The sequence below is a fragment of the Augochlora pura genome, chromosome 5, assembly GCF_028453695.1.
Source record: "Augochlora pura isolate Apur16 chromosome 5, APUR_v2.2.1, whole genome shotgun sequence".
NCBI classification, from domain to species: Eukaryota; Metazoa; Arthropoda; class Insecta; order Hymenoptera; family Halictidae; genus Augochlora; species Augochlora pura.
Genome location: NC_135776.1, coordinates 5,641,010 through 5,655,700, shown reverse-complemented (window position 1 = coordinate 5,655,700; position 14,691 = coordinate 5,641,010). Strand labels below are relative to the sequence as shown.

At 33.7% G+C, this 14,691-nt stretch overlaps 3 protein-coding genes and 1 long non-coding RNA gene across 4 annotated transcripts in view; 3 read left to right on the top strand and 1 right to left on the bottom strand.

Moving 5' to 3' along the window:
* Positions 1–3,638, top strand: part of LOC144470552 (uncharacterized) — a 111,722-nt gene extending 108,084 nt beyond the window's left edge. The window contains exons 5-6 of the mRNA XM_078181844.1: positions 420–551; positions 1,047–3,638. Coding sequence (XP_078037970.1) covers positions 420–551; positions 1,047–1,191 — 277 coding nt within the window. The 3' untranslated portion in view covers positions 1,192–3,638. The remainder of the gene's footprint in view (positions 1–419; positions 552–1,046) is intronic.
* A 642-nt stretch (positions 3,639–4,280) lies between these two features.
* LOC144470554 (uncharacterized) lies at positions 4,281–5,588 on the bottom strand. The gene is made up of 3 exons (XR_013494143.1): positions 5,414–5,588; positions 4,711–4,845; positions 4,281–4,461 (listed from the first exon to the last, which is right to left on the bottom strand). It is a non-coding gene; the product is annotated as an uncharacterized LOC144470554 (long non-coding RNA).
* A 427-nt stretch (positions 5,589–6,015) lies between these two features.
* On the top strand, positions 6,016–7,304 carry Prx5 (Peroxiredoxin 5). The gene is made up of 4 exons (XM_078181845.1): positions 6,016–6,263; positions 6,369–6,503; positions 6,664–6,795; positions 6,984–7,304. The coding sequence occupies exons 1-4, from the start codon at positions 6,162–6,164 to the stop codon at positions 7,173–7,175; spliced, it is 561 nt and encodes a 186-aa protein (XP_078037971.1). The 5' UTR covers positions 6,016–6,161; the 3' UTR covers positions 7,176–7,304.
* Positions 7,305–7,435: 131 nt separating this feature from the next.
* Smc1 (structural maintenance of chromosomes 1) lies at positions 7,436–14,660 on the top strand. The gene is made up of 21 exons (XM_078181843.1): positions 7,436–7,663; positions 7,766–7,998; positions 8,077–8,197; positions 8,509–8,608; positions 8,693–8,871; positions 8,995–9,133; positions 9,222–9,686; positions 9,773–10,201; positions 10,293–10,504; positions 10,600–10,768; positions 10,843–10,965; positions 11,046–11,177; positions 11,255–11,320; positions 11,398–11,555; positions 11,642–11,739; positions 11,856–12,160; positions 12,254–12,502; positions 12,580–12,759; positions 12,837–13,015; positions 13,192–13,369; positions 13,451–14,660. The coding sequence occupies exons 2-21, from the start codon at positions 7,887–7,889 to the stop codon at positions 13,517–13,519; spliced, it is 3,663 nt and encodes a 1,220-aa protein (XP_078037969.1). The 5' UTR covers positions 7,436–7,663; positions 7,766–7,886; the 3' UTR covers positions 13,520–14,660.
* The last annotated feature ends 31 nt before the right edge of the window (positions 14,661–14,691 follow it).

Below are 14,691 nucleotides of genomic sequence, written 5' to 3'. Positions count from 1 at the left end.
GCGATCGGCGGTGAACGAACGTCGAGAAATTGATGTTCGATTTTGAACTGATCGTTCGTTTGCGTTAATCAACATACAAGTAAATTAAATAAATGCTAACGTTAATTCCGTAAAAAATATCTTCATTAATCATTAATCGGATTATTTTTTGTCTAACTCCAGCTACGATTAAACTTAATTGTTAAAAGATCGGTTTGTTTGTTCACTATACATCGTTGTTTGATGAGAAGAGTTGAGTAGATAGAAAGAGGAAGAAACGTTTCCAAATTATTCCAAGAGATGTTCGATTCGCGAGAAACCCGTAAATTCTACTGAAATCGAACCGAACCGTGTCGATTGCAGTCCAGGTCGTGAGTTAATTCGGCTCGTGACGACGTTCTTGCCGTATCTTAAGTAATTTGTAATTCGAAATTGTCTAGATGCCGTTGTCCCTCGGAATTCACGCCCAGGATCACGTCGCAGGGCGAGTGCCATTGCAACTGCTACGAGAGTCACCAGAACTGCGACAAGATCAGGCGAGGGAAGGGCTACTTCTCCATAGCTGATCGATTGTAAGTTGAGACTGTTTTATGCGCGCGAGATGCCTGAATTTAAAAGGAACCTTCGAGAGCCTACAATTCCATTCAATTTTAATGAAGTTCATTCTTTGAATAACAATTCAACCGCGTCGTTCGACTATCGATTTTTCTGCGAAGAATTGTCCGCAACCAATTGCAAGCCATTCTAAGCTGATGTGGAAGGAAATGTTTGTTACAACCGCGTTCCAGTATAGATTTCGTGAACAGAAATCGTATGTAAAACATTCTTTCGTTCGACGATATTTTCTCCAAGAGCAATTTATCAATCGCTTCTGTACATTCTAGATTAACTTTATCAGTCTCTCGTCCATCTCAGCTGTCTTCGAGCTCTCGACATTCAAAAGCAACCAGTTCCGCTCTTGATTTGATTTGGCAAAAGAGTTTAAAGCTTCGCGAGAAGCGACATTTCCAGCGCGCCGGTCTCAACATGAATTAGCGGCTGATCAATCTGACATTTATGAATTACAGGTGCATCCAGAACGAGGACTGCGCGATGCCGAGCTGCGAGTTCGGCGACTACATGAGACGCCAGGGCAAGTGTCCGAGGAAGAAGGACAAGTTCGACGCGATCGTGAATTTCCGGACCAACCTGAGCCACCGGTACAGAAGTTAAACAGAGAACAGTGCGGGGGAGAATAATTAAGGCAGTGTGCCAGTGAGAAAAGAGAAAGAAAGAAAGAGAGAGAGAGAGCGAGCGAGAGAGAGAGAGAGAAAGAGAAGCGAGAGAACGAGCGCAGAGCGCGCGACGATTAATTGACGGTGCCATTTTCTTTCCGAGTGCCTTCTACTTTTTTCTTTTTTTTTTTACCAGAGAGACTCGTTATATGTATGTGTATGTGTACCCCTCGGGGCAGTTACGTATAGGAAAAATAATCCTGCTGCTTTGGGCGTCGACGGCCATCGACTACTGTACTCCGTTGTCCTTTCTTTGTTTTCTTCTTTTTTTTTTTTATTATATATACTATTGTTGTCGACGTCGATCGTACGATAAGAGACCGGCGACAGACTGCGAATCGCAAATATTTAACTCCCACGGCGTGTCGCCGAGGCTCCGTAGATCTGAGAGGCACGCGAAATGACGATGCACTATGCAGTCTGGAAAGCTGCACCTTCTGCCCATAATTAACCACGATTCTTTAATCGCCAGTAAATATATTATCACTAAAGGAATTGAAACATTTAATTTCTACTATTAGTTATACCCATTAGTCTCATTTTAAATTGAATTAGGCTGATTTCCAGAGCATGGTGCATTGTAATCGAAGCACACGTGTCCCTGTTTACCTTAAACTGCAGTAATGCTCGCTCAATTGTCCATTGTTCTTGGTACTAATCAAACTAATATTTTCATTCGTTTATGACGCGATACATTTTTTTCATAAGGTGTTTTGTAGAATTTTATTACAATAAAATATTGAGAATATTTCTATTTCTATTCCAACAATTCAATTCGCCGACAGTCGTCGCAAGTTCGATCCTTCGTCTCAGAGAGAATGTCGGAAGGAGGAACTCGAGTTTCGTAGAATCGTAAAGCGTACGAAGACAAAGCGAGCATTGCTGCAGCCGCCCTTCGGATTTCACGAAGGAACGTCGAGGGTCGTATACCAAAGTGAGAGAACCGCGACGGGAAGCGTCCTTTATTAAATAGGTCCCTCGACGTGTCAGTTCAGCATTCTAATTATCCTTTAATTTTGTCTGTGTATTTTACATATTGCGATTCTTAGGGAGGATGTTCTCTGTGTACGGTGTCGAGCGATCGTAAGGATCGCGTACGTTGATTACAGCGAGAAGAGAAACCGATTGCCATGTAGGTGTAAGCCCAGGATCCCTGGTATATAAGAAGAAGGATATTGTAACACGTTTACGTTGTATCCGCGGAAAACTAGTTAATTGTAGACGAGATACTCGCCGCGTTTCGGGGAGACCGAACCGTCTCGATGGATTGTCGAACGAAAGTGGCCCTTAATTAGCACGTTCAACTCGCCGCTGATCGATCATTGTCTTGAAACATCTACCAAATTAATTAATCCTCAATTTTTTTTCTTAAAAAAAAATACCAGAAAATTAAGTTTCAAAAATCTACTTAATCGGATCTTTTTTCTCATGAGAACAAAATCATTCATTATTTGATACACATTTAGTAGTCTCTGAAAATTTTACTAATTTTATAGAACACGAGCATTAACTGCACTTCGTCTCGTAAGGGGTAAATTATTGCCCCATCATTTAGTAAAAATTGAAGATCTCTGAAGCTGTGAACCTGCAGAACCCGATTTCGATAAAGATAGAAAGGTAGATGGTTTTGTCAACGTTCGAGAGGTAATTAGAATGGCGGGTGGAACGTGTTAAGAATCGAAGAATGAATCTCGAGATCGCGGCTTCGTGAGTCCCTCTCGCGCTGAACTTATCGATAAGCCTAGCGCAAAAGGATCGTCGCCTCTGTACAGACCACGAAACGACGGACATTCGAAGAAGCTATTTAAGTATACGAAAAGTGTGAACGAGGGAAGAGAGGCAGGAGAAGAAGAAGAAGAAGAAGAAGAAGAAGAAGAAGAAGAAGAAGAAAAACGAAAATAAGCCTGTGTGTGACTCGTCGGAGTCTCGAGTATTTCGTGTTGCGACTATCTCCGATCCTTCTCCGACCCAACTAAAAACGTGTTTTGTACGCTTTTATATGCATTACTATAATATATACGTATGTATTACTCGATCGCGAACCGGTAACCGATCCAGCATTTATAAGCCGATGGAGAACGTCGTGTACGCTTCGTCCGAAAATCGAGATTCCACCGATATTTGGATTAACGTTCGCGAAATCCGGCGTGAGAAAAGAAGCTTTCGATTCTGAAGACCCGATCCGCGATAGTACGCGCACGGGTTATTCTAACCATATCAATCGAAGGCGTGTTAATTAAGTCGAACTCTGCTCGATATTTCAGCTTGCTGTTGTACTCAATACCGACAGTAGACAATATACATATAGACGTAGCCAGCAAACCATGCAGTAAAATTGTATAAAGAAATTCATGATTATCGTTTCAATAAAATCACAATTGTGTATTTTCTTATTATTATTTAAATAAATTACGATTAAATTATAGCCGACGTGGTGTCAATGGAAACACTCTAGCCCCAGCGTTGTTTTAACGGAAAGGCGAAAATTACGCAAGTGCAGATGTGGAAGAATTTTCAATTGATCTAACCAGAGTAATTAACAGAAAATTCAACTACAAACACGAATTTGATTCGGTCGATTAATTTGGAAAAAATATATGAACTTATTACTGTGAACTTATCCACGCATTGTACAGTCAAGAGAAAAATTTGTAGTTGCATTGCCAACTATAGCCATCTGTTGGTAACACGCTGCAATTGACTGCATCATCAGTACCCTATATTATCTACCTGTGGTACATATTCCACCGATTTCAAATATACTTACACTAATTTATAAGTCTAATTTACTTATCGTAATAAGTCATAAAAAAAACTGTAAAAAAATTCTAGCTTCGGTGTGATTTTTAATTAACAATATTTCATTGATCGAAAATAATATCCATTCCCCGACATATCACCATATGGAAGTTCGCTGCTGCAGATTCAAAGGAAACCAGATGAAATCAACAGTAAATTGTTAAAGCTAACATTCCATTAAAATAATGGAAGACAGATGAAGTCGGTTTTATCAGAGACTTTTTTTACATCGATCTTCTACTCTTATACCCTAGGGTATTACTAGTAAAATAATACCGGTAATATTGTTAGAGTAATAATACCTCATTGACTTCCAATCTCTGCAGAATCTGGAGCTCTTCATTCTCTTCTTCTTTTAAGCAGCAATATCATATTTTGAACTTGAAATGTTCTCATATAGACAGTTATGCTATAACATACATAATAAAAGTTAAATTTGTAAGTAGTATTTAATGTATAAAGTCAGAGTATTATCCGACTTGTATCCAAAAAGTTAATTGTAAAACAGAGACAAGGTGGCCTAGCCTACTCTTAAAACTATACAATACATAAAATTGAAAAAACTCCTAATGTTTACTTCACACGAGGATGCGTTCCTTCGTGTGTAGCTATGCCCACTTTTATACAAAATAGTAAACCATTGGACTGAGTGACTCACCTATCGGTGAGTACTCTATGCAATCGTTAGTAAAGTTCGTTTGTAGTGGAGCCCGTTGGTAGTGGACCTCGTTGATAGTGAGTAAGAATTGTTCCTTGTAATGGTGAATGTGATCTCCAATTCGAAATAAAGATTCTGTGAATTATATTAAAATGCATTGTATTTATCTATTTAACAATTAAATATTATTTTACTAAGATAAAAAACTAAACTAAACAATTTAAAAATGCAAATAAACTGCTAACAGACATGTTCATCTATAAAACGGTAACTAAAAATGGAAAATATTTGTAGTGCAAAAAAATTCTAATTACTTATTCAACAAATTTGTGTTTGTCTACAAAATTCTATTTATTTATTTAAAAATATATATTTTTTTATTTAAAAAATGTATTTGTTTATTTAGAAACAGTATTTCAGTATTAATGTGAACTACGAAGAGGCGCGATTATGGTGGCCTGTGATTGGTCGAAAATTCAAACTGCTTTATAACTGCCCAAACTCGATTCTAGTACGACGTTACTAGTGCGAATGGTATCTATCAAGCAAATCAGACAAAATCGAATAGTATACCGATAATAACCAATTTTCACAATAAAATGATTTATTACCTTCGACATATTAATTATACAAAGCGATTTGTAAATATTTCAACGTAAAAGAACACAATATATCGAAACTCTAAAGAGCAATGAAGCAATACCTTAATCTTACATATTTCTTATGAGAATGCCAAAATTCTGCCAAAAATGACAACATCAGACTTCTGGCCATGGTATTATTGGCAATTTGTTAATGTCAAGTTACAATATTTAAAAAAATTATGTAAAAAATCAACGTTTTGATGTTTTATGTATGCTCACTTGACTTTCACCGCAATAGTCTTCTAGACAGGTATACTTACAAACATGAAGTTTCTCATAAAGACTCTAAAGTGTATGCAATACTCTATTCTTACTAGCCATTTTATCGATTGTCGATAATGTGGGTCATGACAGAAAATTTATAAGGGGCTTGAAACATCACGAAATATGGAATTAGAAAAACGCTTTTATTATTATATCTATTCTCACATCTTGCCTATGGTTATATGTATCATATTCAAGTCTGTATTATAAATTTGTATTGTATAGAAACAGAAATCTAAGCTGACATGACGAATCACTTTATGACTATACAATTTTCCTTGACAGCGGTATAATTATCGTATTAATTATTTCCTTCCAGATTTTCACTACGCTAATAAAAATAGTGTTAAGAGAATAAATAATCTTACAAAATAATACATCATATTTATGTAATGAGCCGGAACGGTTGCGCAATATGGTCTGTTCTTTACGCCGGTTGATCATAGAACTTTAACCGAACCGGATTCATTGAAATTCATTTTGTTGAGTATAGTTGATTATTTGATATTGATATTGGTTTACGTTGTTGTCCTTCATAAACAAATGAACCAGTTCATAAACAGAGCAATCCTCATCAGCGAACGTTCGTCGCTTAGTTCTCTTGTAAAGGGATTTCGTACGACTGCTCAAAACATGGTTATCGCTGTGAGTTCTGTGTACAATTTTTTTGAAAGTTTAATTTATTCTTTATTGATAGAAATTTAGACATATTAAGATAAATAGCGTTAATAAACGCTCTTATATGTTAAGGTCGGTGACAAGATTCCTTCCATTGACCTGTTTGAAGATTCACCAGCTAACAGAGTGAATCTTGCAAAAATTGCTTCTGGAAAAAAGATTGTAGTTTTCGCAGTACCTGGGGCTTTTACACCAGGATGTTCAAAGGTAATTGTCATTTTTACTTGTATTTTCTGATAATATTTAAATGCAATAGAATCTGCAATTCATAATGGAAGAAATAAATATTATTATTTAGAAACAATAATTCTATAATCATATGTTTAGTAACTTGTACAAATATTTTCTAATCTGTTTATCATTCTAGACCCATCTTCCAGGGTATGTACAAAAAGCTGGAGAATTGAAAAGTAAAGGTGTTTCAGAAATATTTTGCATAGCAGTCAATGATCCTTTTGTTATGGCTGCTTGGGGTAAAGAACATGGAGCAGATGGCAAGGTACTTTACTATAAAATTCTTTACAGCAAAGATTATTTTAAAATTTATTCTAAAAAATACTTGAAAAAGATTCATCTTTCCACCGTTACATGTTGGTTTTGAAATAATGTAACTTTGTCCTAAGAAATTTTTTCGTGAAATGACAAATGTTGAACCTGTTATAAATAATAACGTGTTCATTCTATTAGGTAAGAATGTTGGCAGACCCTGCAGGTGAATTTGCAGATGCATTAGGGATGTCTGTAGACCTGCCTGTATTGGGTGGAAAACGAAGCAAAAGATATTCTATGCTTCTTGACGATGGACTGGTTAAAGAATTAAATGTGGAACCAGATAACACAGGACTTACCTGTTCTCTAGCAGATAAGATGAAAGTATAGAAAGTACATATATCAAATGCTTTGTAGCTTCGCCAAGAATACTATTACAGTCTACACATTAACTTTACAAATATGTTCTGTTGCTGTTACATATTTACACAATAAATAAATCGCAACTTGCAATTATAATGTATGTTATTAAATATTGTTTATTATAAGATAAAAATAATATAAAATGTTTATTCGTAAAGGATACTAGTAATTTATAAAAATTGCACACAATTATACAATTTTTTTTAAATATTTTATAATAGTGTTATTCCTTAAGAAAATGTATTAGTGAAATATAATATTTTCTCAATTAGAATTTAACGCACCGAATATTTCAAAGTATGTTATGAGTAAAAATTATAAAATCTTTTCACGCCCAACTATATTAAAAACAGGTACGCTCCTGCTCGGAATAAGGTTGACCAATGAAAGTCCTTGGTTATTGTTTATACCAGGTGGAATTTTGTTAATATTTATAAAATGGACGACATTTCGATGTACGTAATGCAATATAATTCACAAAATACTAGGAATGGTACGCGTTTATAAAAATTGAGAAATGTCATAACTATCCAACACGTTTATGCGACCAATTTCAGAGTGTACATTCAAGAGACCAATTGTTGATATGTATATCGTGCTTGTTTGTGTTGAAAACTTTATGGCGGCAATTATGCCATTTTGCTGTTACGTGTGAAATTTTTTTTATTGTCTTGAAAAATGCCGGCGTTTTTAAAGCATATCGAAGTAGAAAACTTTAAGTCGTACAAGGGAAAACTTATTATCGGTCCTTTGAAATCATTTACTGCTGTTATTGGACCAAATGGATCTGGTAGGTTATGTTTTTAATTGTGGCAAGACCAATTCCTTAGTTTTCAATTGACACTTTGTACGTAATCTTATATTGCAGGAAAATCCAATTTTATGGATGCAATCAGTTTTGTTATGGGAGAGAAAACAAGTAGTTTACGTGTAAAACGTTTTAGTGAACTTATTCATGGAGCATCAATAGGAATGCCAGTGGCTCGCAGGTACATCTGAATTTGTATACCAAAATATAGACTTGTATAAGACTTAAACAATTCAGTGATTATGTATATATGATACAATAATACAGGGTCACTTATATAACCCAATAAACAAGCAAACTACCAAAAAATTATCCATTAAATTATAAATCTTGCTTGATGTAAAACAGGATGTGTTTGAAACATATTGTCGTAGACCAAGAAGTATCTGACTAAATTTAAATAGCATGATTAAATAATGCATCTTGCATATACTAATACAACAAGAACTATGTGTTAAATTAATTGTTGAATTATATCTTCTTAAATTATAGTGCATCTGTAACTGCTGTGTTTGAACTTGAAGATGGCAGCGAGAAAAGTTTTATTCGTTCTGTACAAGGATCTTCATCCGAGCATAGAATAAATAATAATGTTGGTATACATTTTTATATGATTGTATTGTTATGATGTTTTTGAGAAAGAACTGTTTATATAATTTGTGGATTCATTATATAGGTCGTTACTAGTCAAGTATATTTGAACGAGTTGGAACATCTTGGCATTAATGTGAAAGCAAAGAATTTTCTTGTATTCCAAGGAGCTGTTGAATCAATAGCCATGAAAAATCCAAAAGAACGTACTGCACTTTTTGAGGAGATTAGTAATTCTGGGGCACTAAAAGCAGAATACGAAAGGTATACAAAATTTCATGTTATTTACAGATACATTAACACAGTAAAACAATTAGGGCAAAGTTAGAGAATAAAAAGTAATACAATATGTATATTTTTCATATTATGTTTTGACGTATGTTATAGGTTGAGGTCAGAAATGTTAAAAGCAGAAGAGGAAACACAGTTCTCATATCAGAAGAAGAAAGGGATTGCTGCTGAAAGAAAAGAGGCAAAACTGGAGAAAGAAGAAGCCGAAAAATATCAACGTTTGAAGGAAGAATATGTAAATAATCAATGTTTTTATTATTTACGGTTTTGCGAGAAATTATAAACGCAATATTTTTTTAACGTCGTTGCCTTTTCCATTTTAGATAGAAAAGCAAGTTGAGTTACAATTGTTTCGTTTATTTCATAATGAAAAAAATACAGAGAGTTTAGAATTATCACAGAAGAAAAAACAACATGAGATAGAAAAAATAGAAAAGAAAAGAGAGAAGGCTGAGGAACTATTGAAAGAAAAAAAGAGGGATTCGGGGAAGTTGGGAAGGGATCTTGCTAAAATCGAACAGGATATTAGAGAAGTAGAAGTGGATATAACGAAGAAAAGACCCACGTTTATAAAAGCAAAAGAACGCGTTGCTCACATGCAGAAGAAAGTAGAGTCAGCACGGAAATCATTGGCTCAAGCTCGCATCGCAGATGAAGCTCATAAGAAAGATATACATGAACTCCAGGAGGAGTTGCGTCAAGTTGAAGAAGCTAAAGCAGCTTATGAAGCAAGCATCGCTGGGCAATCGCAATTACAGGGCAGAGATGTACAACTTGAAGATGAACAGGTATAAATTTAAATCAAGTTTAATTGACAAAATATTGAAAAAAAAAATGAACACTACGCTTATAATAAATACAAAATTAATTCAAGGTTAAGGAGTATAATCGCTTAAAAGAAGAAGCAGGTAAACAATCAGCAAGATATTTACAACTCCTTGATTCTATCAATCGCGAACAAAAATCAGATCAGGATAGACTTGATAATGAAGGACGGAAGAAAACTGAAATAGAAAATAAACACAAACAGAAAGGTCATATGCGAGATGAAGCTCTCAAGAGAGTAGAAAAATTAGAAGAACATATTAGAACCTCAGAAGCGGCTCTGGAGGATCAGAAAAAGTTAAGAGCTGATTTACAGTCAGATGTTGGTATTTCCAAAGATAAAATACAGAACCTTCAACGTGAGTTAGAGAGCATATCTGAACAGCTGGGCGACGCAAAGGTTGATAAGCATGAAGTCTCGAGGACTAAAAAGAAAACAGAAATTGTTGAAAATTTTAAACGTCTCTTTCCTGGAGTGGTAAGAAATACCCTATATTAAATTCCTATGACACTGTCCAGTATCAATTTATAGTTACTTTATTTTAATTATAATTATTATTGCTCCTTAGTATGATCGTATGTATAACATGTGCGAACCTATTCATAAAAGATACAATGTTGCAATTACTAAAGTTCTTGGCAAATATATGGAGGCAATTGTTGTTGATACTGAAAAAACAGCTAGACAGTGCATTCAGTACCTTAAAGAACAGTATCTTGAACCGGAAACATTTCTTCCTCTCGATTACATTCAAGCAAAACCATTGAAGGAAAGACTTAGGTATGTATCCGAAATAATTCAGTTCGTTTATATGCAAGCTCTGCTTTAGAAACAATGAAATCATAATATGTATTCAATAATGTTTCTGCTTTCAGAAATATTCAAGAACCTAAAAATGTAAAATTGTTGTACGATGTCCTGCATTTTTCTCCAAAGGATATTGACAGGGCAGTGTTATTTGCTACAAATAATGCTCTTGTGTGTGAAACGCCTGAAGATGCAAACAAAGTAGCTTATGAAATGGATAAAAAAGCGAGATATGATGTATGAACATTACTTATTTATTTATTCTAAAAACAAGTATAATTAGAGGTATATATGTATATATGTATTTACAGTGCGTAGCATTAGACGGAACGTTTTATCAAAAAGCTGGAATTATATCTGGCGGTAGTTTGGATCTTGCAAAGAAAGCGAAACGGTGGGATGAGAAACAAATGTCCCAACTGAAAGCACAGAAGGCATGACACTTTCATTTTATGTAGATATAATTTATGTTTCATTTGGAAGTAGGGTATAATATGTTTCAAACATTTTACAGGAAAAATTAACAGAAGAATTACGCGAGTCTTTGAAAAAATCTCGGAAAGAGTCTGAATTGAATACTGTAGAATCGCAAATACGTGGATTAGAAACGCGATTGAAGTACAGCAAAAATGACTTAGTTGAAACCGTAAGTAAAATAATGTTAATGTTCTATGATTTTACCTTATTTTTTCAACAAGTATTTAAATATTATATTTATTACAGCAAAAACAAATTTCAGCACTTGAAGGGGAATTAGAGAGTCTTCAAAATGAATTGAATCTATTTGGTGTAAGTTTGAATCCATTTATTGTGTATTCATTCATTTACAGATTCAACAATTTTAATTTTTTAATTTGTACATGTAGCCAACGATAGCTGCTATTGAAAAAACGATGGCCGAAAGAGATCAAGAAATACAAAATATTAAGGAAAAGATGAATAACGTTGAAGATGATGTATTTGCCAGTTTTTGTGAACAAATCGGTGTGTCTAATATTCGTCAGTACGAAGAAAGAGAGTTACGGTGTGTATTATTTCTAATAATTTAATAAAAAGTATTGCACAATTTTCTAGATAATAGGAACTGTAATCATTATCATTGAATTGTAGATCACAACAAGAAAGGGCAAAAAAGAGAATGGAATTTGAGAATCAATGTAACCGCATATATAATCAATTAGATTTTGAAAAGCAACGCGATACGGAAAGTAAGTAATTTCTTTACAAAACTCATAAACATATATCATATAGTTTGCTAAGCCTAAAGAACTTTTTGATTGTTCTAATAAGGTTATATAATTTAAACATGCTTCATTTTTATTAGGCAATGTTTTACGTTGGGAACGCGCGGTTCAAGATGCAGAGGACAAACTTGAAAGTGCAAGACAGGTTGAAACCAATCAAAAAATTGAGATAGATCACGACGAGACTCGAATGGAACAATTAAAATCAGAACGTAACGTAAAGAAAATGGAGGTTGATCAGAAGGACGATGAAATTGGTAAAGCGAGACGTGAGGTAGGCGCAATTGCGAAAGACATACAAGCCGCTCAGAAACAGTTGAACGGTATTGAAGCGAAAATTGAGCAAAAGAAAGCTGAACGTCACGCTGTATTAATGCAATGCAAGGTATGTTAAAGAATAAAACGAATAATAATGTAAATTATTTATTATTAGCTGTGTAAATTTTAAGAACGTGTTAATGATAGTAATAATATTTAGATGGAGGACATTGCAATCCCAATGCTCCATGGAAATATGGAAGACATTGCCAACGAAACCAGTGTATCTAACACTACAGAAAGTACTATTGGGGAACGGGAAAAGAGAATTACTGTAGATTATGGTCTCCTCCCTGAAAACTTAAAGGACGTGGATGAAGATGACATCAAGAAAACCAGCGACAAATTAACGAAAGCAATTAATGATCTGCAGGGTACCATTCAGCGACTTCAGGCACCCAATATGAAGGTAACAAGTAGCCTCATAATTCATTAGAAATAAAAATAAGGAACTTAGGGTAAACAAAATATTTATGGTGTTTTCAGGCGATACAAAAATTATATCTAGCTAAGGAGAAGTTGCAAGAAACGAACGAAGAATTTGAGCAGTCTCGAAAAAAGGCGAAGAAAGCGAAAACACAATTTGAGAGAATAAAGAAAGAGAGGCATGACAGATTTATGGCATGCTTTGAGCATGTAGCTAACGAAATCGATCCGATTTATAAGGTTAATTCCAGTCAACGATTCATATTATCTCTTTCTTTTTATATATAAATAATACTTCGAAATTTTTGGTATTCTAGAGTTTAGCAAAAAATCAATCTGCCCAAGCGTTTCTTGGACCAGAAAATCCAGAAGAACCATACTTGGATGGCATTAACTATAATTGTGTTGCACCAGGAAAACGATTCCAGCCAATGTCTAATTTATCTGGAGGAGAGAAAACAGTAGCTGCTTTGGCTTTGTTGTTTGCAATTCATAGGTGATTTTATACGTACAATTATTAACACTTTGTCCTATAGCAACCAATAAAACTCGTTGTAAGAAATTTGGTCAAAAACAATAAAGTGGGTAGGACAAGGGGTTAATTATTTTTAAAGCATAAGTCATATCAAAGTTTCGAATTATAACTAATGATACGCTATACCTTGCTTACAGTTTTCAACCAGCACCATTTTTTGTATTGGACGAGATTGATGCCGCACTGGATAATACTAATATAGGAAAAGTTGCTAGTTACATACGTGATAAGACAAGCTCCTTACAAACAATTGTTATATCTTTGAAGGAAGAATTTTATTCACATGCTGACGCGTTGATTGGCATTTGCCCTGATGTAAGTACATGTTTATGTATGTTTTACAATTTTTAACATACAATCATTATTAATATTATCAAATCTGTCTTAATTTTTCAGGTTGGCGAATGCTTACAAAGTAAAGTATTAACACTCGATCTATCTGTATGTCCCACGCACATTAATTAATGAATATATCATAGATTTAATATTTATATATTTCAATATTAATTGTTACAATTGCTTCTTCTTTTGTATTGTAATTTTTAATTTACAAAAAAAAGACAGTAGGTGTTATGGGTAATATCGAAATAGATAATAACAAGTTTTCATAAATTGTTTGCTGAAATTATTCACCAAAAATCAATGATCAAACAAGATATACTTGAAGTAATATATTTTATTTCTATTGTGTTTTATTTTTAATCACTTTACATGGCTTTTTGTTGTCAACAAATGCATATTAACTCGATTCTATTTTACGTCAATTACCAGTAATTAATAATTTTACTGAATTCTTAATTTTTAATCTACCATGAAAAAGTTGCCTTTCGGCATTGTAAAGGGAATTGTAGTTCTATAATAAATTATTAATATAAACAAAAAAATAAATCAAAATATTTTTAAGTATGTGAAATATAGGATTATTATGATTGTTACACACTACAAATGTGCACTTATTGTTCATGGAGACTCCTGGCGTGCATAAGTTTTCCACTTTTCTCGAGTACACAATTAACTTCTTAGATAGAAACATAAAAAAATCGATTAACTTTTGTACTTGTATAAAAGCGACGATAAAAAGAATGTTGATTAATAAAACAACAATGACTAAACAGAACAAGAATGATTATTCAAATATAATATCTCATTAAATTTTTATTTTTCTATCAAACTCTTTCAGTTTCAAAAATATTTATCCAATAAATTAATTTTTATAGACTTTCAGATTTCTTTCAAATCATACTATTCAAAAAGTCAATTGTTTTCATTTCTTTTATTATTTAAAAAAATCGCCTTGCGGAATTCATTTTCAATAAAGCTTACACAATTTGTAGATAACAAATGACAAATCGTTTTTTGTTTGTGTTTTCAAATCGTCGAGTTACGCTACGTTTCATGCATGCGATCCCTTAATTTACACTGCAGTCAAGATTAAACTGATGCAATGACCACTTCGCGATCTGCAGATCTCGTTAAAGTATACTTGAAAACTTATCGTAATAATCTTGAAAAAAAACATCCCTCAAAAAAGTCTATATGTATAATAATAACGTCTATTGTTAAGTACGTATGTATATAATGAAGTTAACAAGTTCCGTTTGTGTTTCTCTGTAATACAAAATATAAGAAACTACAAT